At 43.8% G+C, this 26,920-nt stretch overlaps 2 protein-coding genes across 7 annotated transcripts in view; both read left to right on the top strand.

Moving 5' to 3' along the window:
* Positions 1 to 214: 214 nt before the first annotated feature.
* GPR161 (G protein-coupled receptor 161) lies at positions 215 to 9,303 on the top strand. 5 transcript variants are annotated; one of them, XM_015876495.2, is made up of 7 exons: positions 215 to 312; positions 1,358 to 1,468; positions 1,562 to 1,973; positions 2,748 to 3,472; positions 4,624 to 4,728; positions 5,630 to 5,761; positions 6,765 to 9,303. In XM_015876495.2, exons 3-7 carry the CDS (start codon positions 1,606 to 1,608, stop codon positions 7,010 to 7,012), a joined length of 1,578 nt encoding a protein of 525 aa, XP_015731981.1. In that variant the 5' UTR covers positions 215 to 312; positions 1,358 to 1,468; positions 1,562 to 1,605; the 3' UTR covers positions 7,013 to 9,303. The 5 variants fall into 5 exon arrangements, with proteins under 5 accessions (XP_015731981.1, XP_015732016.1, XP_015732006.1 ...); XM_015876530.2 differs by having other exon boundaries at positions 5,630 to 5,749; XM_015876520.1 differs by having other exon boundaries at positions 239 to 312; positions 1,362 to 1,468.
* Positions 9,304 to 9,802: 499 nt separating this feature from the next.
* The window catches only part of TTF2 (transcription termination factor 2), a 17,658-nt gene continuing 540 nt past the window's right edge, over positions 9,803 to 26,920 (top strand). Inside the window, exons 1-22 of one of the 2 annotated variants that reach the window (XM_015876549.2) lie at positions 9,803 to 9,871; positions 9,958 to 10,094; positions 10,279 to 10,365; positions 11,514 to 11,580; positions 12,077 to 13,039; positions 13,767 to 13,893; positions 14,532 to 14,720; positions 14,948 to 15,105; positions 15,222 to 15,303; positions 15,711 to 15,824; positions 16,476 to 16,626; positions 17,259 to 17,364; positions 18,103 to 18,293; positions 19,078 to 19,231; positions 19,977 to 20,068; positions 20,742 to 20,824; positions 21,428 to 21,567; positions 22,300 to 22,470; positions 22,930 to 22,988; positions 23,802 to 23,955; positions 25,483 to 25,565; positions 26,205 to 26,279. In XM_015876549.2, coding sequence (XP_015732035.1) covers positions 9,991 to 10,094; positions 10,279 to 10,365; positions 11,514 to 11,580; positions 12,077 to 13,039; positions 13,767 to 13,893; positions 14,532 to 14,720; positions 14,948 to 15,105; positions 15,222 to 15,303; positions 15,711 to 15,824; positions 16,476 to 16,626; positions 17,259 to 17,364; positions 18,103 to 18,293; positions 19,078 to 19,231; positions 19,977 to 20,068; positions 20,742 to 20,824; positions 21,428 to 21,567; positions 22,300 to 22,470; positions 22,930 to 22,988; positions 23,802 to 23,955; positions 25,483 to 25,565; positions 26,205 to 26,279 — 3,350 coding nt within the window. In that variant the 5' untranslated portion in view covers positions 9,803 to 9,871; positions 9,958 to 9,990. The remainder of the gene's footprint in view (positions 9,872 to 9,957; positions 10,095 to 10,278; positions 10,366 to 11,513; positions 11,581 to 12,076; positions 13,040 to 13,766; positions 13,894 to 14,531; positions 14,721 to 14,947; positions 15,106 to 15,221; positions 15,304 to 15,710; positions 15,825 to 16,475; positions 16,627 to 17,258; positions 17,365 to 18,102; positions 18,294 to 19,077; positions 19,232 to 19,976; positions 20,069 to 20,741; positions 20,825 to 21,427; positions 21,568 to 22,299; positions 22,471 to 22,929; positions 22,989 to 23,801; positions 23,956 to 25,482; positions 25,566 to 26,204; positions 26,280 to 26,920) is intronic. The other variant, XM_015876540.2, reaches the window with a different exon arrangement.

Genomic DNA, 26,920 nt, shown 5'->3' on the forward strand with positions numbered 1-26,920 from the left:
ACTTAAAGGCATTTCCCCGTGTCCTGCTATTGTCAGCCCTTTCCAAGAGTTTACTCCCCTCCTGAGAGTAGGTTCCCTTCAGGTATTGAAAGGCTGCACTGAGGTCACCCCGCAACCTTCTCTAGGCTGATCAAACCCAGCTCCCTCAGCCTGTCCTCACAGGGCAGATGCTCCAGCTCGCACCCGGGGGCGGTGCGACAGAGAGCGAGGAGGCGGTGGGTGGGTGGGGAGAGGCTGGAGCGCGGGGCGGGGGCATGGCGGGGCTCGGCCGCCGACACCCGACACCTCCCGCTCTGGCGGAGGCGGCGGCGGGTGAGTGGATGCGGTGCTGCCGTGCGGGACGGGGCGGGCACCGGGAGAGGCGAGGGATGCGCGGCGTGGCCTGCGGGAAGCGCTCCGTGAGCTTCTCCCCCCACCCCGGCCTTTGTTCGCTGCCGGAGGGAGCGCGGGGGCAAAATGGAGGCGATCCCCCGGCCCTGCCCGCCGGCCTTGGGGTGCGTTCTCCGTCGGGCGGGGTGAGGCGGGACCGGGCAGCCCCGAGGGACGCGCGGCAGCGAACGCCCCGAGGAGAGCTGAGCTGTGCGGGATAAAGCGCGGCCCCGCAGCGCCTGCAGGCAGAGCCGTAGGAAAGCGCAGATAAAAAAGTGACTAAAAGATGGCTCTGCGGCCCTGACGGCGCTCCCGCGGCCTCGGAAGCCTCCCGGGTGTGAGAGAGATGCCCCGAGCGCTCCCTGCCCTCTTTGGGTTTCAGGTGGGCACCGTGGTCACGTCAGGGGAACTTCAGCCCCTCTGTCTCCAGGGGGTGTGAATAGTAACTCAGCGGAGAGAAGTTGAAAGCAAACTCTTGTTTTCTAGTTTTCATATTTGCACTTTAAGTGTTATTTGTTCTGGTGTGTCGGGCTGCAGATGGGTGTGGGGTTGGATGAAGGAGGTGGGAGCACAAGCTGGAGGCAGCGGGGAGAAGGGGCTGGGGGGAACAGCGGGATTTTGACCAAAGGAGGTGGTGAGGCAGCAGGATGGAATACGTGCAGTGATCCCTGAGCCTTTGGATGTTACTTGGAAGCTGTTAAGAGTCAGCAGGATGTGGATAGCCAGACATCCACAGACACCAGCAAATACTGGATATGCAAAACGCAGTGTAACAATCAGGATCAACTGGCCAAACTTAAAAAAGAAAAGAAAAAGTTCACCTTCCTTCAGATAATCAAAGATTTAGTTACATCACTTTCAGTTCTCCCAGCCTAGACATACAGCTGGCTGCTATGGCTAAGAAAAAAATAAGGTACTTAGAAAATCTGTGACTAAATGCTAACTTTCTTTGTTTCCTCCCATTCCATTGCCTCTTTCTATCTTTCAGATAGCTTCTTCCCTTTTCTAGGCTTGGCTCTGCCACAGACCTGCAGCGTACCCACTGGCAATCTCCTGCCCCTTTGGTTTCCCACCTAAAATGGTTTCCTGCGTCCTACAGGTAAGGTTAAACTGATGCAGACAAAAGAGTCTTTGGAGAGAGTGTGAGGAAATGATGCTGGAAAATGTCTAAGCGTTGTTGTTCTGCTTCTAGGTGTTCAGCATGTCTTGGTCACTCCTGCTTTGCTCACTCTGACCATGAGCAGCAATTCTTCCCTCGGCAATGGGAATGGCCTGAGGAACCTTACCACGCAGGAAGACGGTGTGGTCAGAGTCACTGAAGCCATTGCTATCATCGTCATCGCTGTTTTCATCTGCTTGGGCAACCTCATCATTGTCGTCACCCTCTATCGGAAGTCTTACCTTCTCACGCTGAGCAACAAGTTTGTGTTCAGCTTGACCCTCTCCAACTTTCTGCTCTCTGTCCTGGTGCTGCCTTTTGTCGTCACTAGCTCCATCAGGCGGGAATGGATCTTTGGAGTCGTTTGGTGCAATTTCTCAGCCCTGCTCTACATGCTGATCAGCTCAGCCAGCATGCTTACACTTGGACTCATAGCCATAGACCGGTAAGGGGCTTTTCATAATCACAGAATCACAGAATGACCCGGGTTGGAAGGGACCTCAAGGATCATGTAATTCCAACCCCCCTGCCTGGCAGGGCCACCAAACATACGCCTTTACTAGATCAGGTTGCCCAGGGCCCCGTCCAACCTGGCCTTGAACACCTCCAAGGACGGGGCATCCACAACCTCCCTGGGCAGCCTGTTCCAGGGCCTAACCACTCTCCTAGTGAAGAACTTCCCCCTAACATCCAACCTAAATCTTCCCTCCTTCAACTTAAAACCATTTCCCCGTGTCCTGCTATTATCAGCCCTTTTGAAGAGTTCACTCCCCTCCTGGGAGTAAGTTCCCTTCAGGTACTGAAAGGCTGCAATGAGGTCACCCCGCAACCTTCTCTTCTCCAGGCTGAACAAACCCAACTCCCTCAGCCTGTCCTCATGGGGGAGGTGCTCCAGCCCCCTGATCATCTTTGTGGCCCTCCTCTGGACCCTTTCCAAAATCTCTATGTCTTTGGCAACTAGTTGCTCAGTCATTCCATAGGGTGACTTGTTGGCTGTTTGTAGGCTGGAGAAGCACTGCTGTGGATGACACTGCGTGCAGTTGCAATGGCATTTTCCTTCAGTCTCACGTGAAATTTTGACACAGAGAAGAAGAAAACCCTGTCATTGATAGTATAGTACTACACATTATATAGTAGTATACATTAACATCATTCCAATACGGTTTTTGCTGTTCATCGTTTGTGCTCCTTGTTGACTTTTTTTGTTGTTGTTCACCAGGTACTATGCTGTCCTTTACCCTATGGTTTACCCGATGAAGATTACAGGCAACAGAGCAGTGGTGGCTCTTGTGTACGTGTGGCTCCATTCCCTCATCGGCTGCCTCCCTCCCCTCTTTGGTTGGTCATCTTTGGAGTTTGACCAGTTCAAGTGGATGTGTGTGGCAGCGTGGCACAAAGAGGCAGCTTACACCGCCTTTTGGCAGGTCTGGTGTGCCTTGCTGCCTTTTGTGGTCATGATGATCTGCTATGGGTTCATATTCCGGGTGGCGAGGATTAAAGCCCGCAAAATCCACTGTGGCAGCGTTGTCATTGTGGAGGAGGACTCCCAGAGGAACGGGAGGAAGAACTCCAGCACCTCCACGTCCTCCTCAGGAAGCCGAAGGAACGCTTTCCAAGGGGTTGTCTACTCTGCCAACCAGTGCAAAGCTTTCATAACCATCTTGGTTGTCATCGGTGCTTTTGTTATTACGTGGGGACCTTACATGGTAGTAATTACATCAGAGGCGCTTTGGGGAAAAAACAGTATTTCCCCTGCCTTGGAGACATTAGCTACATGGTTGTCCTTTTCCAGTGCCATTTGCCACCCGTTAATTTATGGACTGTGGAACAAAACGGTGCGCAAGGAACTACTAGGAATGTGCTTTGGGGATCGGTATTATCGGGAGTCGTTTGTTCAGCGGCATAGGACCTCCAGGTTATTCAGCATTTCCAATAGGATCACAGGTAAGACGTTCTAAATACCATTAAGAGCAATTCTTCATACCTGTGTCCAGCTGGCACCTTTCAGAGCTCTGTAAACAAACTGGGATGTTTCTGGAGGCTTCAGCAATCTCCTTTGGTTTATCACAGATGCTTAAAAGGAGAGTGTACTTTTTGTTGGAGATAACTTGGTCCTCTTAGCCCACTGGTTTTCCCTGCCAGAGAAGATACAGTAATTAAGTGAAGAAAAATAAGCTCTCTCAGACTCTTCTCATGTAACTGCTGGTTTGTTCTATTGAGATTTAAGCACTACTGACTGCATGTTTTGTGAGGGGGTTGAATCACCCTCCCTGAAGATTTTGAAGAGCCGTGCAGGTGTGGCATTGAGGGCCATGGTTTAGTTGGTGTGGTAGTGCTGGGTTGATGGTTGGACTAGGAGTTGATGCAGCTGCATCACATCACAAGCTGCAAGTGATGTCTAATTCTCTACCCTTTACTAAATCTGTGTCCAGGAGATGATGTGGATGAGTACATTATAAACTGAGGTGGGAGGGAAAAGATAGGAAAACTTTCTCTTTCCAAGTGATAAGAAACTGATGATAGTTTCAAATGTATCAGGCGTACCAGCTGGATAGTGATTAAAATACACACACATATATATATCTTTGTCCAGCATCCAAAGACAGCACTTATGTAAGAATCCTAGATTCTCCCCCTTCCCATATTTGAGGATTAGAAAGAAGCCAGCTCTCTCAGTGCCCTGCTATTGCTATTAAATCTCTTGCCGTGCTAATGGCCTGTCTCACCTGCTGGTGGCTACCAGGTGGTTCTCTGCATACAAGGTACCTGGCAAGTGATCCCATCTGTGTGTGTGTGTGTATGCTCAGTGTTCAGCCTGGCTTGCTGATAAAACATGCAATTGCAAATGGAGTGGGAGAGAGATGGTGTGGGTAGAAGAGAGGTTTGCCATATGGAAGGACTCCAAAGATACTTGAAAGCAGCTCGCCTTATATTTCTACTTGTAAGATGGAAAGTCAAGATGCTGCTCACTCTGGAAGAGCAGAGTAAGTTTTACAGATATAAGAGTAAAAGAGGTGGTAGAGTCAGTGTGACTGTAAGTTCTTACTCTTATAGACAAGCAGCTACTGAGTAATGGGCATGAAACTCTCTTGCAGATTTGGGACTATCCCCTCATCTCACTGCCCTCATGGCAGGTGGGCGGCCTTTAGGAAACAGCAGCAGCACAGGAGACACAGGTTTCAGCTGTTCACAGGATTCAGGTAAATAAAGGCTCTTGCTCTCTCTTCTTGGGCAGGAGTTTGCACTTGTAACTTGGCAAAATTCTCTGGGATAATCAGTGTTTACATATTCAGATGTCTCTTGGTGGATGGAAAACATGAAGAATCTGTTCCAGCTGTCACAATAAAACTACTGCAGTTCTTTTCCTTCCTTGCTCTCAGTTTGTCTACTTGCAAGGAATAATGACCCTCCCTTGCTAATGCTTCCTGGGAACGGGTCGTACAGCTTATGATTTTCTCCTTCAGTTTCTGTCATTCTTCTTGAACTTTGCCTTTATCTGCAAGGAACAGAGCAACAAAGTGATGTGGAGAATGCTTCTCTGATTCCCAGTTTGTAATAGGCTTTGGCACACTGACCCTACAGTCTAAACATAACTGCATCAGATGGTTTCAGCTTGTGATTGTGTCACTACTTAAGATCTCTCAACAGAAGGTAATTTGGAAAAGGGAAAAAGAGTTTTGATAGTAACTTTCTATCCAAAACTGTAACTAGATTTTTCTGGCAATGATTTCAGCTACCACTCCTTAACTGTACTGTCATTATTTTAGAGTAGTTCTGTTCTATAGACACCAGAGGGTGATCTTTAAACAATTGCTATCTCTGCAGTTGAGCGTTTTGGAGCCACTTGAGGTTTTATATTGCTAATGAGAAAAGAATTGCAAATTTTTCAATGAAATCTCCGACCTCATTCATTTTGTGTGCAGCATTTAATTAAAACTAAAATTTGCCTGCAAAATCTGGGTTTAGGCATCTTTTGGAGGAACTATTGCAGACTGAAAAGATTTGCCAGCTCTTAACATTCTGGTTTCTCTTTTAGTGTGATTTTATTCTCGTATCTGAGCATTGCTCCTTTTCCCTTTGAGAACACTTGCTTTGTTTCAGGAACAGACACGATGCTCCTTGAAGACTATAGCTCAGATGGCCCTTCTCTTCCACACTGTGTCTGTCCTCCTAGAAGAAGGAGTTCAGTGACATTTGAAGATGAAGTAGAGCAAATTAAAGGTGGGCTTAGGGGTAAGTATGAAAACGCTCAGAACAAAATACCTTCTTAGGAAGCCTCTCGGGACCTTTAGAATTGCCTGAGCCTGTATCATAGAATCACAGAATGGCCTGGGTTGAAAAGATTCATTGATCTAAATAGAATTGAGTTTTTTCTGTTTTTGTTCTTAACTTTCTTGACTGGGCACGTTTCTCAGTAGATATGGCTGGAAATGGATGAATCTGCAACTTTTTTTTCAGTCAGCTCATGTTGATCCTGCGGTAACAAAGTGTTACTGTGGGGACCTGTAAGTGTTGTGAGGTTAGCTTAAGGTAGGCTGATAGTTGTGGGAGTGTAAGCTAGAAGTCTTGGTCATGAATGACTGAATTTACTGAGTAATAAGTTATTGTGGTCAATGCACAAATGAACTGAGTACCTCAAAGCATCGAGTACTGATAAAACCTAGCTCACTTTTACAATTAGGAAATAATAAGAGCGCACATAGATCAGAATCATAGAATGGCTTGAGTTGGAAGGGACTTCAAACATCAGTTAGTTCCCTCCTGTTGTGGGCAGGGCTGCCACCCACCAGCTCAGGCTGCCCAGGTTCCCATCCAACCTGGCCTTGAACATCTCCAGGGATGGGGCACCACAGCTTCTCTGGGCAGCCTGTGTCAGCATCTCACCACCCTCTCAGTGAAAAATTTCCCTGATATGTAATCAAAATCTCCCATTTTTAAGTCTAAAACTGTTCCCCCTCATCAGATTCAGAAAAACATTCAACATGCACTTGATTGGAAATTAAACACACACGTATAAACACTTTGTTTCATCAGATTACATTTTTTTTGCCACCTGAATTGGAGGGAATCTTTCTCTACTTAACCTGTGTTTGAGCTGAAGCTTTGAGCTCACTGGATGGTTTGTAAATACTGGGTGTTCTTGGTAAATGCACGTTTACAAATGAGTTGATATTGAAGCTTTTGCACGGCCAGGCTGTCTGTTCTTATATACTGCTCTTTGTTTTTTCCCTTTCAGAAACCGCAAAGAATTCTGTTCTTCACGTAAAAGCCGATGTTCATAAATCTCTGGACAGCTACGCATCCAGTTTAGCGAGAGCTATTGAAGCTGATGTGAAAATCAGCTTGTTTGGGGAAGGTGCTTTACCAGGAGCTCTGTTTCCAGTACGGACTCTGCCGGGAAGCGGAATGAACACCCGGCGTGGCGTCAGGCCCCATGCCAGCCAAAGGCTTCAGCTTCAGAGCATCGATGAAGGGAACATTTGACAGAAGGAAAATAACTGAATGAAACCACTAAGCAGGACCTACCATGTGTGTTACTGTTTTAACAGAAACAGGATACCTCGCTGGGATGTTTTCAGTGTTTTTTGAGCACTTGAATGTCAGTTGAATTCTGGTACTTGCATCAGCATTTTGCAGCAGTATTTACTTATTGTTTAGGGTGCTATTGGACTCCTTTTTGCCACATCTTAAGCCTGTCATGCGGAGCATAGGAACACAGAGTTTGGTTTTGTCCATTGAATCACATTGTCTCGTTTTGGCCATAGCTGACACAGAATGAAAAGTATGTGCAGTGTTTAATAATTGTAGCGATCCTTTTCTGAACATTCAGATCATCCATTTGTACCTGATAGCTCAAGTGTTCTGATGAGAGCTTATACATTAGTTACTACGTGCAGCCTTACTGTCAAGATTCCCAAATAACAGCATGGATTTCACTAAGGGACAACAGTTGAGCTTTACAGGGAGCTCATATACATTATGATTCTTCTTACCCTTGCTAGCAGATATTTCTGGCCACATGTCAGACTGCTAGGTATGAAACCTAATTGCGTATTGCTTCTGCTTAATGAGACACCAGCTTCTCCATATGCAATGGGTGGAAGCAGGCCAGCATTGGAAGTATCACAGAAGTATTAGAGAAAGACAGCATTGCAGAGTTCTTAGTTTCTTTGAGAACCGCAACTCTCTTCCCTGCTTTTGCTTTGACTAAAAGACCACCCTACAGCTTCAGGAATCTTGACAGGACATAAATAAGTTATTACCACTTTAATAATATGTGCAGGATTCATCTTTTCTATAGAAGGAAATTCTATGGGTTATTTTTTAATGTAGAACTTCATAGTTACCTCAGTGCGTATATTTTTCATTAATCTCTAAAATAAGACCGTTTAGCACTTACATTGCACCTTGCACATTCTAAGCACTGTACGGAATGTACCTTGTTAGGCCTGTGTGAGAGGGCTCATCAGCCCTGCTTGCCAAAGAGGAATGCAGCAATGGTTGAGCCAGAAATGAAAGCAGCTGCAAGATGGAAAGGTTTGTTATGAAAAGAAGAATGAAATGGATCTTATGAGAATACCCAGCGTGAGGAACCTCCCTGTGCCTTCCTAGCCTGGACCTTTTCTTCCTTTATGGAAGTTACTGCCCTGCCTTAATGTTTATTTCAAGGAGATGGATCAGTAGATATCCATTTCTTGAGTCAGTTTCTTGTGTGTCAGTAGCAAATGGACTTATGGACCAAGGGCTGGATTTACTCTGTGTCTATTCTCCTGCTTAAACTTGCTCAAAGGCACAGGAACAAAAATAAGTTTTGAGGCAAAGCCTCAGGTCTGTACTGATTTTAGACATCCTTTTGGTCCATCTTCTCAACTCAGAAATACATTTCAGCACAAGCTTACATCTGTCTGTGGATAGAGCAGCCTATCTTTGAACTAGCCTCAGTCCATGACATTCCCACATAAGATTTAATTGCATGCTTAAAATTCAGTACATGGTTTGCTGATTAAGAACGGGCTCTTAAAACAAGAACGCTTAAGTACCGTAAGATGGCTCTTTGAATAATGCAGAATGAAACGAGCTGTGGACTGGATGGAAAGCTGATGTTCTGAGCAGCAATGGTGTGTACCAGCTTCACACTCCTGTATTTTTTTTCACTTTCTGTGTGTTAGGTATGTTGGCACTTTGGGGCACTTCAAAATCCAGATCCCACTGTTTGCCAGGAAATGCCATGCACTGAGGTTGTTATTGCTATCATTAATACTGCAATTGCAGTTGTTCGTACTGGTCAGTGCTCCTTAAGGTACGTGCTTCCCTCAGAGGGCTCAAAGTGTTCTGTCTGCATCCCTTTTTTTTCACATTCCTGCTTCCAAACAAGTTGAGCTCAAGTGTCTGTGAATGCAGAAAGGGCAAAGGTGGGTGAAGACCGTGCTAGGCCAAAACTAGAAGGGTATTTAGGAGCAAAAATTTTCATGTCATGTATGAATGCACAAAATCGCCTGTGTTTTGTAAAAAGGACATTTCTCACAATGACGCTGAGCCACATTCAGTCTTCAGGCTGTTCACACCAGCACTGAATTGGGCTCTCAGTGTTCATTTCACTAATCCATTATTTAGTATGACCGTTGTTAATATTTTTGCTAATGAAATTATAGCCTCTGCGTATTTCTGTTATCACCAGCATCACTTTGTCATAAGTTAACGCAGTAATGCACACAGTTTGTACGATTGTATCCCCCTGTCTTAAATACAGAAGGAAAAAGTTTCTAATGGTCCAAGATGTTTGTTTATAATTAATTTGTTTATAGTTGATTTTAAATTAAAGCTATTTAAAATGCTTTCATGTAAGAAGAAATATATTGAGCTTAGTGTATGAACTTGGCAACGCCCTCTGGTGAAGAACATATCCCTGTGTAGGAAGGCTGTGTGGCGAGCCCTAGGCTCTTGGAGACTCAGGAGGAACACGAAGCTTAACAGTAAGGCAGCTTTCTCAGCTGAGAGGCATAAATCGGGGCTTCCTTTCTTATTTAAAGACAAGGCGTGTTATTATGGACACACAAGCGAAAATCAGGCGGTTTTTCGAGAGCTGGAGAGCCTGAGGAGACCATAGGGGAGCCGGCAGTCCCGCCCCCTTGTCCGCGCCAGCCAATAGCAGCGCCGCTTCCTCCCGCCCTGTCGAAAAGATGAACTGAGCGAGGGGCGGAGAGAAGTCAGAGCGCCGAGCTGATTGGCTGTTCCGTCTCGTTTGGGCGGTCCATCAGCAGGCTCTCGTTGTGATTGGTCGGTTTGCAGGGAGGGGGCGGGGCTGTTGTGCGGCGATGGAGGCGGTTGTGTGCGCTGAGCACGGTGAGGGGCGGCATGGCAGGGAGAGGTTGGAGGGAGGTTGTCGTTGTCGTTGTGGTGTCTAATTCATCTCGCTCTCCGCCCTGCAGGCTCCCTCTGCCTTCTGAAGACCGGCACCCGCGATGGCCCCAACAAGGGGAAGAGCTTTTACGTGTGCGGGACGCAGGCCCCGGCGCCGTGCGGCTTCGTCGTGCCGGCTGAGTGCGTGTGGGGACCGCGGGGCTGAGTGAGCTGCAGGCCTTGGGGTGTTGGATACAGGGTAATTGGGTGTCGTGACAGGAGATCTGGGCTTTATTTTCATCGCTAAATGGTCTTTGAGAAGATTCTCCGAGTGTTTTGTCCCGAGTCAGTCTTGGGGCTGTCACTGTATCTTTGATGGATTGTGTTTATTCTTGTTTTCCTCGTTTCAGCGTTCCTCCTTCGTACTGTTTGGTCCATGAGGGGTGCATGGTGGAGCTGCAAATCCTGGTTGAGCAGCAGCTCAGAGATGAGTATCAGTAAGTTCCTCCATTTGGAAGCTGAGATTGGCTGTACACATGTGGATATCTGGAACTGTGTTGGGATGGCTGACCTGCACGTCCCTTCTACAGCTAAAACATGGCCTCTGCTCTTGAGGCCTTCGCTTAGTCTTTTCAAAATGCTCGGGTTTTTTATTAGTGAATGGGACCCTGGGCAGCCTGATCTGGCAGGTGGCAAACTAGCTTGTGGCTGGGGGTTGGAGCTTGATCTTTAAGGTCCCTTACAACCTAAGGCATTCTGTGATTCAAAACAATTCCCCCGTATCCTAAGGAAGTATATTCAGAGAATGATAATTGGGTAGCAAGCTTTGTTACCATCATTCATGAGTTTGGTTTGAAAGACTCAACGTGAGCCAGCAGTGCACTCTGGCAGCCCAGAAAGCAAATGGGATCCTGGGCTCCATCAGGAGAGGGGTGGTCAGCAGGGATAGGGAGGTGATTGTCCCTCTCTACTCTGCTCTTGTGAGGCCCCATCTGGAGTACTGTGTCCAGGTGTGGAGCCCTCAGTACAAAAAAGATATGGAGATTTTGGAAAGGGTCCAGAGGAGGGCCACGAAAATGATCAGGGGGCTGGAGCACCTCCCCTGTGAGGACAGGCTGAGGGAGTTGGGTTTGTTCAGCCTGGAGAAGAGAAGGTTGCGGGGTGACCTCATTGCAGCCTTTCAATACCTGAAGGGAACTTACTCCCAGGAGGGGAGTAAACTCTTCAAAAGGGCTGATAATAGCAGGACACGGAGAAATGCTTTTAAGTTGAAGGAGGGAAGATTTAGGTTGGATGTTAGGGGGAAGTTCTTCACTAGGAGAGTGGTTAGGCCCTGGAACAGGCTGCCCAGGGAGGTTGTGGATGCCCCGTCCTTGGAGGTGTTCAAGACCAGGTTGGACGGGGCCCTGGGCAACCTGATCTAGTAAAGGTGTATGTTTGGTGGCCCTGCCAGGCAGGGGGGTTGGAACTACATGATCCTTGAGGTCCCTTCCAACCCGGGTCATTCTGTGATTCTGTGGTATGCAGAAGTCTGGATGTGAAGCTCAGATCCAGTGATGTTTTCAGTGCCACACCAGTTTTTAAGGAACAGCTATTGCTCCTCTAATGGCACTTTCGCTTCAAATCTTGCTTTATTTGTTTGTAGGTTGTTTTTCCGATGCGTTAACAGTAAGTTGAATGGGAAGAAATGGTGTGGAAGTGTGCCATGGCAGGTACAAGTGTTTCCTTTATATCGCAATGTCACCTTATTCCAGCATGACTTCATTCTAACTGCTATCATTGCCTCCGAGATCACATAGTGAGAGACTTTGTATTTGCCAGTAGAAAACCTTGTCTCTCTGTTGTCCTCCATTTGAGACTTCTGACTGCTAAATTGTGGGAAGTAATCGCTGTTCTTCAGTCTTCCAAAACAAACCCCAACCAACCAACCAAAAAAAGCCACAAAAATAACCCTTGGGTTTGCTTTCCAGCCATCCACAGTGCTGTTAGGATTTGATCCCCAGAAGCCATGGGAATATCTAAGGGAGCAGGAAAACAGCAATGTTGTCTCTTTGTCTCCTTGCAAAATGTTCATCTTGCTCCTGCTACGTTGTAGAAATGATGATGTTTGTAGAGAATGAAGCCTTGCTTGAAGTAACTGCATTGTGTGTATAGTTATCTATCTTTATTCCTGGTGTATTAGTACTAAGCTACTTGTGTGTATTGCAGGATTCAAAAGCTACCAAAGCATTAGAAAAATTAGAATCGCAGCCAAAGGCGGCACCTGTCTTCAATCCCAGTGGCCAAAGAAATCCATTCAAAGTGATAGACAAGAATTGTGAAGCATCATCCTGGAAAGAAATTAAGCAAGGTGGTGGAGGGGAAAGGAAAGCAAAAGAAGTCAAAGCGGAGAAGGATAATGTGGTAGAGTCACATAAAGTAAAGAAGTCCACCTCTGGGTCCTCCACAGAGAAGGAACATTTAGAAGGGCTGAAAACTGAAAAGAAACAACCCAAGGGTGGTCCAGAACTTAAGGAAAGCACAGTATCTGAGTCTAAACTTTGTCCTTCTGAGATTTGGAAAGGGAAAAACACCCATGAGGATAAAGAGAAGGATGGAGGAAGTGGCAGGGAATCCAAGAAATCTGAATGTGTGGCGAAAGAGACAGGTGGCAAATCTGAACTACCCCCAGTCAGTTCTGAAAAGCAGAGTAGAAGTAGCAAGTCTCCAGAGAACGAGCAGCACAGGGATAAAAGCTTAGAAAACTCTGGTGATAGAAAAAACAGAGAGAAAGAATGCACTGGTGGGAAGAACGGAGAGATGAAACCAATGCCTAAAGAAAACACGACTTCCACAATGGTACCACAAGCAGCATCACTGTGTGCTCTCCCAAAGCAAGGAGCAGCGGCAGCACCATTCAAGACACAAGTCAGGCCAAGTGTGGAACAGCCCGCTGATGAAGTTTCTGACAGTGACGGTGATGAAGTTGTACTTGTTGATTCCTCATCGGATGAAGGTGAACCTGAGAAATCAGTTGAGGGTTTGCAGCCAAGCGTGGCTTCTGCGGGAGCATCAGGGAAGAGTACCCAGGAGATGTCTTTGCTGGGAGCTGCAGCATCACTTCACATGGAAGGACCACAAGACCCTAAGGCTCTTTGTAACCATCTGGAAATCCAGCTGAGGCAGAAGAAGGTAACTCATTTTACCTCTTATTCCTTATGTTTTGTTCTCTGCTCAAGGTGACTTCTTTCACTTGCGATGGCAATTGTAATATTATATCCCCACAGAGTAGAACTGATGAAATATTTAGAGCATATGAGATAATGGGCTATAGGGAGGGGAATAATCCACTTATGAGACACTGACCCCTAATGTAACCATCTGTATTTAGATGTGCTTAATTTTAACTTGTCTGAGCTTATGTGTGCCTTATACTTAGTTTGTGTAAGATGTAACTGCAGCCAGCTTAGACTTTTTAACTAATGCTTTTGTTTCTCATGGGCTTGTGTAGAAAGAGTGATGTAGCCATGAAAACCTGCACTAAGATTAAATAAGCTTTCTGTCTGTATAGAGATGTGCAAGTAGTTTGGATGCTGGATGCTTTGTGAGATGTTAAGATCATCTGAGTTACTTGATTACCTGGTCATCCTGTTTTGAAGGACTATGAGGAGGAGCCCTGCATCTTTCCATCTTTTCTGTAGTATACGAATAGCTAATTACCCTTTGCTAAAAATACCATTTAATCGCACTAAATGGCATGTAAATGCTTTTGGAGGTTGTAGAACTGCATTCAAGTAGGAATTACTGCAGTAGAGGATGAATGTTTCTGAACCTTGATTGTTCCCTTCTTGGCAGAAGGTTTGGTGAAGCACATTTAGGTTTGGGATTCATTTGTGTTGTTGTTTATTTTTCTTTGCAGAGTACCTTGGCTACGGTGAACATTCAGATGCTGCCAGATAAAGGGCAACGGTTACTAAAGCAAGTGCAGGATTTGGAAGCTGCACTCAGTGCTCTTAACATTTCAACGACAGATACTACAGAAAAAGGTAAGGCTACTTTATTTTCCCCCCCCAAACTTTGCAGAATGTTTTGTTTCTTTGAGAACTCAGCAGTTAGGGTTTAACTTCAACTTTGTCGCAATATGGAGCCATGCTGCTTATGAAGGAGGTTGGCTGTGGAATCTGTGTCTGGACATAAAAATTAATGTGAGCAAGATAAGCAACTTCTGGTTACTCCAGACAACAAGCAGTCGCAATGCCTTGTGCAAGATCTGATTTAAAGCAGGATTCTTCTCCAGGAAGGAGGGAACAAGTCAGATTTCTTGAGCCATTTGGTTTTGAAAGATGCTTCTGACAGGAACTGTGGAACACTGGAAACATCGTGCAAAAGTGACCTTGTGTAGGCATTAATCTGATCACAGTTGCAGAGCTCACTGTATAAACCATACACTGAGGCCTGAGCTGAACTGCATTGGCTGTCAAGCAGGAACAAGCTAAGAGCATGCGTGTGAACAGCTGTGGTGGCTCAGCCAGTGTGGTAACGCACTACCCTGCTGTTAGATCAATGTGACAAGTTAATCTTTTGCAAGCCGTTGGGCTAAATGAAGACCCTTCTTTGGGCTGGAAAGCAAGGCTATGAGGTCCATTGTGCAACCTTTTCACCCTGCAATTCCTTTCTTCTTAAGGGGAGAACAGTGCAAGTAGTGGCTGTCGTGAGGAACCTTTGCCTAACTCGTTCAGCAGACCAGGTGGTACGAAGCTGATACCAGCACTGCCTCTTGGGGATCATAAGGCAGCAACCTCTTTAAGCTCACACAGTCACCCCTCTGCTGCGGCCTTGGGTTCCAGTCAATATTTTGGCCATAGTTTTGGAAGTAAGTATTGAAAGCCTATTCATTAAAGAACGCTGACAAGGACTAGGCCTGACAGAATCCCGCAAACTGTGGATGTGTAACAGTTACTAAACCTTTTTTTGTTAGCATGAGTTGCATATTTTGCCCTGGGCATCTGTAGCTACTGCAATAAATGCCTAAGATGAAAGACCTCCAGGGGAGAGTTAGCTTTCTAAAAACGCTTCATGTATAATACTTTATCTTTTCAGTGAACTATGGTGTGCAGAATCTGTACGGAGGAAGAATGACGGAAAACCGAATTAGGGCCGTGCTTAGTGCAACAAATGATGCTATTAATCATCTTCACAAATCTCTGGAATCCTGTCCAACAGAACAGACGGTAGCTGAGGATCCCTCCGGTTTGAAAGTGAGTTGGCAAGGATGGATTGTAGTAGGGTAGCTCAGCTGCACGATTTGCTACAGGAAGCAGAAGCGTCTGAACTTTGCAAGGTTTTTTCTTCTAATTCTGTCTCATCCTCTCAGGTTCCATTGCTGCTGCACCAGAGGCAAGCACTTGCATGGCTGCTTTGGAGAGAGAGTCAAAGGCCATGTGGAGGAATTCTGGGTGAGCAACAGAATGGGAAAGTACCTTTTTGAGGAGAAGATAGAACAGCACAAACTTGACATGTAACTTATTCTGAGGCTGATAACTAGTTATTTTGTACATGTGTAGAGGAGCTGTTAACCCATTACTATATTATCACAGTATCACAGTCTCGTGTGGGTTGGAAGGGACCTTAGAGATCATCAAGTCCAACCCCCGGGATTTGAGTCTCCTGTGTAGCAGAGCGGCACTTCTACCACTTGTGCCACAGGGGGATTCGAACCCAGTATTATATCCTGAAATATACATGTATTTTTGTTCTCAATATTGCCAGGGCGTTTGCTGCTCTGGTAGTTACTTCAGTGTAGATGTGAGTTAGGCAGGCACATTTCTGTTGGTCATCGTAATGTGTATGTCTCTCTTTCCAGCGGATGACATGGGCCTGGGGAAGACTCTAACGATGATTGCACTAATTCTGACCCACAAGCAGGTGAAGGCAGAGAAGGAAAGCAAGAAGTTAGAAATGTGGCTGTCCAGAAACGGTACAGAATCGTTTATATCGTACAATACATGCGTTCTGATATAATGCCATTTGAAATGCATAAAGCATTCTGGTTGTAGTTTTTATAGGTTAAAGCCTACTAAACCAATCAACTATCTGCGTTTACTTCCCTTTTGTAGGAGCATTCCATTGTGAGTAATGTTTACTGTACTCCCTTGTAAAGCCTTTCGCTTGCTCAGTGGCACCGAGTGTAGGATTTTCCAGCTCATTACTTTATATACTGCAGGCATTTTTGTTGGTTATTTCACCAAATCAGGTAAAACCTGCATATGCAGTATTGAAAAAATGTTGGATGTTTGCATCATTTTCTTAGCATAAGGGCTTCAGTGACTCCTCACCCCTCTGTGACTCATCTTTTTCCCTTCCCTTCACAAGATTATTTCTTTGTTCACAGAGATATGGAGCGTTTTTTGTTTGGGTGTTTGTTTCTGTGTCAGCACCCTGTCACTGTCCCTATATTCATGTAATGATTTGGGATGCTTTTTTGTGTTTGAAAGTTTCCTTTTTCTTTTAAACATGGCTCCAAATGGTGACATCAGTCCTGTTTTCTTAACTGTCATGACTGTTGGAAGTTTGGTTTCTGTGGAGTGATGTGAAGATGCTAAAACCTGCCTGCAATATTTTCCTGCAGATTCTACTGTTATCCCTTCATGCGGCACTTTGATCGTTTGTCCTGCATCCTTGATCCATCACTGGAAGAAAGAGATTGACAAACGTGTGGCCTTTGGAAAACTGAGGGTCTACTTGTACCATGGGCCAAACAGAGATAAACACGCAGAGGTGTAAGTGCTAAATTGTAAATGTGGCCAAGAAAAGTTAAATACAATTTAACAAGAGATTGTGTACATCAGAATTGAAATTCATTGGCGGTAAAATGTTGGAAGAACGTGAAGTATGGAAATGTGTAGGGTTTAGAGGGTCAGGCTGCTGTCTGCCCTCATGTTTTATATAGCAAAGCCTTTACACCCTGTACCCATGCCAGGTGGTTCTGGTGCAGGCTATTATTACTCCTGGTAACAAAAACAGTGTATAATGCACATCTCTTACTTGCAGAGATTAAATAGCAGTTTCTTCCACATTTGTGCTTTGTAGTTATATTATTATCCTTATGTGTACATCTGAAAATTTTCTATACCATTTCAGGCTATTCTGAGCAGTTTTTCTGCATACCGCATTCTAAGTAATGTTCATTTCATGTGGTGTGGATTCTTTGTCTCTTACTGCCTTCTTGAGTTTATGTATCTACATTCAGTGTCTAGAAAACAGAGACCATCTGGCATTCCTGCAGTGAAGTTCAGTCTTCTATAGAATTCCATATAGCTCTTGTAGAACCATGTTGTTCTTAAACCTTGAGCTTTGCAAAATGGATTCTTCGTTCATTCTTGCTTCTGATTCTTACTGTTCCTTGATGCAGGCTCTCTGAATATGATGTTGTTGTCACAACCTACAGCCTTCTCTCTAAGGAGGTTCCCACGAGCAAAGATGAGGGGGATTTCCCTGCTAAGGACCATGAAGTGGGGGTGAGAAACCATGTTGTCGATAAAAGATTGTCCTAATCTTTTTGTTTGGAGGTGATGCAAGCTGTTATTGTTTCAGGGAGCACCTAATGCTACAATGAGCAGAAGACAAGAATCGTTTTTCCATAAGTATACTATTGTGACTGTGAAATAAAAACAAAGTCATGAGAGAAAGTATTGTGAAGTGCAGAGAGATGGCGTGAAAAATTACGATAAACCTGTTCTGTCATAATACAGAATGTGCTACAGAATGCACGGCTGAAATTTATTAGGAAGTAATTCTAAGGGTGCAGTGATGAACTGTGCACTCTTTGAGACAAGACTGTGAAGGACACTAGACTCTTCTGCTTGGCGTTTGCTGTTAGAAGCACCAGTGCCCCTTTAAACTACTAGAAGCATGTCATGCTCAGGCTCTGAGTCTGTTTGAACTGACATGGAGGTGACTTATATTCTGTAATGAAGAAACAGCAATGTATTTGTTAGACTGTGGAAATAAAGTGATGGTTAAATGCCAGTTGAACTTGGGTATGCAGTGGAGAGGAAGTCCCTTGCTGGATATTTTTGTCTCCAACCTTTGCATTCAGATCTATATGTAGGTCTTAGAGCAAACAAGCCTTTGATTTTCCTGAAGCCTTTAGGTGGCAAGAAAATGTTTCTCGCTGGAAATATGTTTGCTTGTGGCTCTTTAGATTGCCTAGGAAGGTTACTGCTCTGTGTTAAAAATGGTTTTTTTTCTTTCAGAGCGGGTCATCTCCCTGTTCCCCTCTGCTCAGAGTAGCTTGGGCTCGAGTTATATTGGATGAAGCTCACACTATTAAAAATCCAAAGGTTCAAACCTCCATCGCTGTGTGCAAGCTGAGAGCCAGTGCCAGATGGGCTGTCACTGGGACACCAATACAGAACAACTTATTGGACATGTACTCTCTTCTGAGGTGAGGTGACTGACTGACCGCATGTGAGGCACAGAGATAGGGCTCCAGTTCCAGTGATTCTTCACTGACAGTGCTGAAGTTGTTTCTAAGTTGGAGCGATCCCTGAGATAAAAGGGATAGTGAGGCAGAGGATGTAAATGAACCAGACCATGTGCCTACTGCTGTGTGTTATTATTCTGCTTTGATAGAAGACAAAGGGAAAATTACTAAAGATCTTCTATGTTTTCAAGGAGAATATCCACAAAACCAATGATAACGATCAGAATTTTTGTGTAGTAATACTTGTTCCTAATAAGTCTTTAAAGAGAGATATACTATTAAGGAAAGAGTAGAAAACTGGCTTCTCTAAACAAATGGTTAACAGGTTGAACTCTATGTTCCCTTATTGCTGAGGAGAAAAAGTAGAGAAGTATTGGAGAACCAGAAAACTTGCATTTAAAATTAATTTTGGAGAGTTGAAATTAATTTTCAATTAAGAGGTATGAAATTTGGAATTAACAAATGAATAGGCTTTTTGGCAAGTGGATGTGCTTCTTGGTGTGCTTTGATTGAGTCATAATGGGCTAAAAGGATTTTATGGGTACGGAATCAGAATGTCACTTTCACTATGCTAGTGATGGTCAGGCCTTTGACCAAACAAATTATAGATGTCATTGAACTGGAAGTGTTTGGTTGCTTCTTGCTGAATTAGAAATTGTTCTCTTTAAATAACAAGGAATTTTGTTTTGGTCACTCAGGAGTAACTGAGGAGTTTGGTGTGAAGTTTCTTTACCTTCTGTTTTAGGTTCCTACGTTGCTCTCCTTTTGATGAGTACAAGGTGTGGAAATACCAGGTAGACAACAACACTAGGAAGGGAGGAGATAGGCTAAGCCTTTTAACTAGGAGCCTCTTATTACGGAGAACTAAGGACCAGCTGGATTCAACTGGAAAGCCCTTGGTAAGATATAGACAGTCATCTCATCGCTTTCCTTGCAGCAGCCAGTTAACTCTTCACATGCATATGTTTGCTAATGGGTGGGTTTTCCTGTGTGCTGCACTCTCTTGAGAAAGAGGAATAAATCCCCTTGGGATGCTGTCTGCTTATCCAGAATGCAGAAATATATGGGAAAATGAAACTTTTTAGTTATAAGTCAAATGCAGAAGAGAACGTGTCAAGCAATTGCAAGTAGACATCCATGTCATAGTGAGATAGTCTAGGTCTCTGAGTTAAAGCTGCAGAGTGTGAAATGGGTTTGGTGTGTACTGGGGCATTGGCTTTCTCTATTATTCCTTACGGATAATCCATTAATCTGAGTTAGAGGTTATCAGTGTGTCTGTAGAATTTCAAAAGATATTGTTTTGCTTACTGTCTGATTCTGAATGGGAAGCTGAGAAGCTACTTTGGCAGTGCAGTGAGTTAATTCCTCAGTCACAGCTATACAGCAGCCTATTCTTAGTTTTCATGCCTTTTTTTATGACTTGGAATAAAGATTTTCATCCTGAGTGTTAACCAGGTTACTTGGAATTCTGTGCATATCTGTTTTGTGTCGTAATTAATTAATATAAATAACTTCATAGATAGCTGTTTGTTTGTTTTTTTTTCATCAGAGACATTGAATACTATGTTAAATATTGGGACACTGGTTTTTGTGATGCTGTATATGATTTTTTGCAAATATGTATCTGGTGCTGTGTATCTTCAGGTATCTCTGCCACAGCGTAGCATGCAGTTGCATCAGTTAAAACTTTCAGCAGAGGAGCAGTCCGTATACAATGTGATCTTTGCAAGATCCAGGTATGAATGTGAAAAGAAATACAGTATGTTGTGGTTTTGTTTCTTACTGATATGAAAAATTAGAATGGTTAATCCATTTTAGATGAGAAAATCTTTCTGACTATTTGTCAAGCGTGGAATTGCAGAATAGTTTTCATTGAAAAAGATAATCTGGTTCCAGCCCTCCTGCCATGGAGGAGCGCTTGGAACTGTGACAGTAATTCTTAATGATGTCCCAGCATCTGTGTAGGAGACAATTTGTCTTCTGTACCTTGTGATATTTATATGATCTGAAGTTATTCGGGCCTTTCTAGGTGGGCTGTAAAGCAAACCAGCAGCACCTTGTGTTCTCACAGGGTCTCTTTTCATCAGTGCTACTGTAGTCTTCTTTCCTTGTAACTGTATAATTAAAGACACCTTTTGTATTTTTATGAAGAATGCTGTCCACTGGGACATGGCTCTTGTTATACTCAGGGTATTCTGGTAATCAGACTTACTAACATTCTGCTTTCCAAAAGCTCATTTGATGTTATCAATGTATACTCCTGAAGTCAGAGTTTTGTTTAAGGGAGTATGAGAAAGTAAATAATTAAAGAAACGTTCCTTAACTCACCGGCAATTTGCTTGTTAAGCTCAACTGCCTCTTGCCTTTTTTCTTGCTGTAAATTCCACAGTTTTTATCTTATTTTTCCAGGTCAACGCTACAGTCCTACCTAAAGCGGCAAGAGCAGAAAAACGAAGGCAAAGAGCTTGCTGGGAATAACCCATTTGAGAGAGGTTTGAGCATGCCCTCCCATGAAAATAATTGCAGAAGTAACTCTTAAGTGCACAGTTAGTGAGGAGGAACAAACCTGGCCCTGTGGGGCTTCAAGATTTAGACATTCGTTGGAAACTGTTTAGCTGTTTTCATGTTCTTGTAAAGAATCTGGTTTGGGGCTTGAAGCCCCTGTGACACCTCCTCCTGCTTAGCTTTCAGGGAAGTCCTTTTTAGTTATTGAGGAATCTGCCAGTCTGTCCATTGGCTGTGGGTAATAAAGGAAGGTATGAATCAAGGGACACCAAAGCAATGATCAAAGTTTGTTGGTATTCCAAAGTGTTCCAAAGGTCTGTTCCCACTTTTGTGGCTATGGGAAATTTTCTTAACTTCCCTGGCTCTCCTTCTGAACTAAAGGTGTGATTGCCCAGAGAAGAGGTGTCAGTATAAGAAATGTAGTACTTTGATTTGTGTTTTGTTTGTTTCTTTGTTAGTTTTGCTTTTTTAAGGGAGATTGAGTACCTGAGTTAAATCAAGTGTTTGTGTGCTGGTTCAAAATGATTGCTGGGCAGCGCTTGGAAGTGCCTCCAAGATCTCCTGTTGTTCTCTGTTCCTCCCTTTGGCAGTTGCACAAGATTTTGGCTGCAGTCAGAAGGAATTCCCAGCAAGCTCTCAAAGTGCTTCCCAAGTCTCAAGTACTGCCCACGTCTTGTCTATGCTGTTGAGGCTCCGTCAGTGCTGCTGCCATCTCTCCTTACTGAAAGTGGTAATTGCATCGTGTTGCAATAATGGTGGTGTGGAGGGGTTTATTCAGTCGTTTGTGTAATGTAATGAACTTTTTAACACTGTTGGATTGCTTACCTAGGGGTTTATGAATGGACACATTCAGTAGGGTGAGCATACACCTTAGAGAGTTTCCCAGTATGACCTGTGAGGGGAAGTTGCGGCTCTGGAAATAGCTTTATTCACATCAAATAAATAAATAAATAGACTTTTAATGGCAAAGGATAAGTCTTGATCTTAATCAAATCTTGAAAAGTGTCTAAGTCCACAAGAACAGTGTTTATTAATGGCTTGTGTGTTCTCTAAGTTCTCTAAGTGCCTTGGCTGAATTTGCCTTGCATTAAGGAGGCTGATATTTCAGAAGTTTGTTGCTGTGCAGTATAAAGCAGCTGTGGAGTAGATCCATATTCTAAGAGAATGAGCAGAGATTTATCCCCTAACACTTGAGTGATGTGGGATGATTCTGAGACCAGATCATAGAAGATGGCTGGCCTCATATGCTTGCCCTACAAATCCTGCTTGGGCTGGAATATGAGGATAAAGAGACTGTTGGTCTGATCCAGTAATGTTTCTTTATGGTGTTGTATTCATATTGTGTAACATAGCTCCTTTCCAACTTGCTGACCTCAGCAGACATTGCACACACTGTAGATAAGCACTGAATTTGATCTCAGGCTTGGCTGACATCTCTTACTATATTGCATTTTTCTTGCAGGCTCTGGACCAAGTTAATTTGACCAGTGAAGGCCTTTCTCTCTCCATTGAGGAACAACTTAGTGCTTTGACCTTGTCTGAACTCCAGACTCCTGATTCCAAGTCAACAGTCTACCTCAATGGCACAGCTTTTAAAACAGATCTCTTTGAAATCACCAAGGAAAGCACCAAGGTATTTGATCTTCTGGCCTCCCTTGAGAAGCTTGGTTTCAGAACTTCTCCTTTTAAACCGTTAATGAATTGTCACACGTTGCTAATTGCAAAGCTGACAGTTTAGGTGTAATCAGAAGTTTGAAGCTCTATTAAAGCCATGAGAACTTGATGCCGATAAAACATCAGCGAAAATCTTGAGCACTGGATTCATAGCAGTTTAGAAAACCATTAGGTGTGAGCGTGGTGCTTGTGCAGAGCATAAGGAGAGGTTGCAGTAACTTCTCACAGAAATGCTGGACTTTGTAAAACATGTTTGTATGACTCCATTTCTTACTTACAATTATGAATGTATCTTGAAAGTCCGAGCATGGTGAAAGATAGAGGTGAAGAGCTATTTTAATCACTTTCTGTTTCGTGAAGAATAGTTAAGCACGACCTGAGTTATGATACTGAGCAGATGTATTCTTTTTTCTTGCAGGTATCTCACCTCTTAGCTGAACTGAAAACTATTCAGAGTCACTCAGAGTCACAGAAAAGGTTTGTAGATGTGCCCTTTTATTAAGTCTCAGTGACTGAGAGAAGCATGTCTTTTGACAGCGTGCATAGTTTAAAACAATTGAATACAGATTTCAGGAACAGTGAAATGGAGAAGCTACTACAATATATGAAAGCTGATTGAAAAAATCTGATAAAAAGTAAGAGAACAAGTTAAAAAGTAGAGTAGTGTAAATGTAGCAGGGGAGTGTGTGAGGAATATTGACTTTTGAGGCCCAAGCAGACTCTCTTCCTCCTAAGATAGGATTGAGAAGAATTTGATCTTGCAGAGAAGCGTTTGCCCTCAGCTGCAATCCTGCTGCTCCTAGGGCTTTGTGCTTGTTTTTGGTAGCAGTGCTGAATGCACTAGAGATATGTGGCTGGAAAGTAGTTACAGTTCTGTAGTCGGGCCTGGGGGGCACAAAAACTTAGTGAATAATGACCGCCTTCCCAAGTGTTTAATCCAAAGAATGTGGGGAGTGAGAGACCCTGAGCAACTAAGTTTGGTGTTTGCTGTTGATTCACTTTGTAGAAAATGCTACAATTTGAGATTGGTTGCTTGCAATGTAAAATCCAAAAATAGTGGTGAAAATAGAGTTACTTTGACTCAAGTTTGTTGGTTATTAGCCCTGTGCAGCAGATTGTGCCACTGAACTTAATAGTGAATCTGTTTCTGAACTGGGAGGGGACTTCTGCGCCCAGATTGCAATTGGGAATAGTGCTTGTCTCACTGTCCTCTTGGGTGAGACACTGCAATAACCAAGCTCTCAGACTACACACAGGATCTGTCTTAAACTCCTTGTTCTCTTTCTCCAGTGTTGTTGTGTCTCAGTGGACAAGCATGCTGAAAGTTGTGGCTGTGCACCTCCAGAGACTAGGGCTGAAGTATTCAATGCTGGATGGCTCTGTTAATCCTAAACAGAGAATGGATGTGGTAGAAGAGTTCAATAACAATCCCAAAGGGCCTCAGGTATGAAATCACGGCAGGGAAGCAGTTGCTGGTACTGTTATGAGCAGTTGCAATAGGTGACTTCATGATTTCATTTACTGGCACTGCTTTCATTTGGATATCTAGATGTCAAGATCAACAGGGAAAGGGGTAGCTGTAAAAACAGATGTAGAATTTATTGTGACCAGGAGCAGCTGTGGGAAGTTCCTTTGGATGTTAATTGTTCTGAACTGAACATCTGACTTAGAAATTAGTACAAAGGCTGTCCAAATCTTCAGTGTTTTCAAAAGATGTAGTGTCTAAGCTGTGGGGCCAGCTAACTCCACTCAGAACAGATCGGTTGTTTCCAACTCCAGTCACTGCACTGGAGGATTTCTCTTTCTTTATATCCCCTGCTTGCCAAGGAACCTGTAAGATTTTCTTGCTGTTCTGCAGCACAGCAGATACCTTGTGCCAGGCTAGAATCTTTTTTGAGAAGAGATGATGACAATTCAAACTGTGAAGTGAAGGCAGGTTAAGAAGAACATATCTCACCCCAGTATGAGAAAAGGGGATTGGAATTGGGGTGGGATTTCAAAACAAGGTGACCTTGCTGTAACTTCTTTCACCATCAAGTTTTGTTTTTTTTTTTTTTAATGATGGTGAACTACAGTTCTCTTCATGAAAGTAGTTCCTAGTCTGTTTTTGCCAAGGGAAGGAATCTTGCCAAACATCTAAAGAAGTCTGAATCCAAAGTCATTATTCATAGTGGTACACTTTGATCTAAACATTGACATCACTGTAATTTAGGCAGGACAGGCTGCCTCTTCAGAGGATGGATCTGAGACTGGGAGGGGAGTAAGTGAAGCATTAGCTTGTTTTCTAAATTTCTTAAACAAGTTGCTATCTGGAAAGCAACTTTCTCCTTCTGGATTCTAACGTAAACAAAAGACAACTTGTATGAGCTATATGAATAGCTAAGTTCTTAAACAAGATCAGTGTTTTTAACATACTATGAAATTTAGCAATAAAAATATATAATAGCTCTGTACTTAACAAATTCACTTCTTTTCTTGCTGTACAAGAATCTTCTCTCGATTGATCATCTGTTGTGTTCCCTTTCCTCCCAGCTACTCATCTTTTTCTAAACATTAGGTTACGTGTACGCAATGTGAAATGAGTGGCAGGCCATTTCAGTCCACTTACTTGTGTTTTAAGTAATCCCGATTCTTAATTCATAGCCGGTGCTAATTGGTGCCACTGTTGGCAACAGGCTGTCATCAGAAAGGCCAGTCACTTAAGTGGGGCATGGAGAGAGGATGAAAGAGTCCTTTCTCTAGTCCTTAAACATTTGTCAGTATAACAGATATGGAATGTCAAGCTGGTCTCTCTCAGAGCCATAACTTCAGTGTCCAGCCTTCTGTGTCTCATTAGATAATATATCCAGACACATAATAAATATATACATATAAATGGGATAAACAAATCCTTTGGTATGGACTTAATTTCAAATTAACGTGGCATATATGAAGCATTAATTTTCTCTTCTCTCTGTTTTGGCCTTTGAAGGTAATGTTGGTCTCTTTGCTGGCTGGAGGCGTTGGCCTGAACTTGACTGGAGGAAACCACCTGTTTCTCCTTGACATGCACTGGTAAAGAAAACTAAGATTTCCATCTATGTGGAAGTATGTAGGGCACGCTGCTTTCTTCCACACCATGTGTGCTGTGACTTCTGATACAGCTGAGTGGGAAGGAATTGTTCAGCTGAGTGTAAGGGCTAATGGTTAAGTTGTAGAAAAGTGTTTTACTCCAGCCTTCCTCCAAGATACTCTATCTCAGATTTGTCTATCCAGTGCTCACAGCCACAAAGTCCAGTCCTGCTGGGCAAAAATCCCTGGCTTTAATTTCAAGTAGCAATAAATAAAGGTGCAGTAATGCCTACAGGGAATTTGGATTGAAATAAATAATAGAATCATCGCTAAGCATAGCTAGCGTAGCGTACCTTGGGTTTTACAGAGCTATGAAAACAGTACATACGAGCTCCTGATATTTATACTGTCCCTCATCATTCAGAACCACATTTTATTACTATTTTTTATTACCCATTTGTGAGTGGGAACCTCCAAAGCAAACTAACTTGCTTTTGTACGTAATCTAGCTATCAAATAGCATTAAGGAGATACTTCTACAATAAGGAAGCGACTCCCTCTGCGTGCCAGCCGTTTCTTATGTAATATTCTTGAGCAAAAGCCTTTTGAAGGGGCTTATGTGATCTGTTTCTTTTCTTGCAGGAATCCTGCACTTGAGGAACAGGCCTGCGACCGCATTTACCGTGTTGGGCAGAGGAAGGATGTTGTGATACACAGGTCTGGACTTCTCAGCAGTAAATGGAGCTGTTAGTCATGCACTGTCATGTCTGGCTTTAGCTTGTGAAACAGCAGCCCTTCTTTTGAGGCCAGTTCCCTTACGTGAGGCTGGGCACAAAGTCAGACAGTGGGACTGTGAGTTGGGCACTGAGAGAAAGTGCACAGAATCACAGAATGACCCGGGTTGGAAGGGACCTCAAGGATCATGTAGTTCCAACCCCCCTGCCTGGCAGGGCCACCAAACATACACCTTTACTAGATCAGGTTGCCCAGGGCCCCGTCCAACCTGGTCTTGAACACCTCCTGTTCTTGGGCCTAACCACTCTCCTAGTGAAGAACTTCCCCCTAACATCCAACCTAAATCTTCTCTCTTTTAACTTAAAACCATTTCCCCGTGTCCTGCTATTGTCAGCCTATAAGAGAGAGTAACTGAGATAGCTCAGTTACTGTGAACGCACAGCCAATTCAAAGCACCTGAAATCTGAGACACTGATTTGAGTATAATGCTTTTAGTGTTACAGGTGGCATCTGTTATCAAACCACCATGATGGGAATTTATCACAAACTTACTGTTGCTCCAGATGGCCAAAGCTGAAATGCTGTAACATCTATGTGGGAACTGCTGTTTTTGGTGGACAGGT

Source organism: Coturnix japonica, chromosome 1 (genome assembly GCF_001577835.2).
Source record: "Coturnix japonica isolate 7356 chromosome 1, Coturnix japonica 2.1, whole genome shotgun sequence".
NCBI classification, from domain to species: Eukaryota; Metazoa; Chordata; class Aves; order Galliformes; family Phasianidae; genus Coturnix; species Coturnix japonica.

Coding starts and splice junctions, on each gene's coding strand:
- GPR161 (XM_015876495.2), top strand. CDS start 1,606: ATGAGCAGCAATTCTTCCCTCGGCAATGGGAATGGCCTGAGGAACCTT. Junction 1,974..2,747: donor GGACTCATAGCCATAGACCG/GTAAGGGGCTTT, acceptor GTTGTTCACCAG/GTACTATGCTGTCCTTTACC. Junction 4,729..5,629: donor CAGCTGTTCACAGGATTCAG/GTAAATAAAGGC, acceptor GCTTTGTTTCAG/GAACAGACACGATGCTCCTT.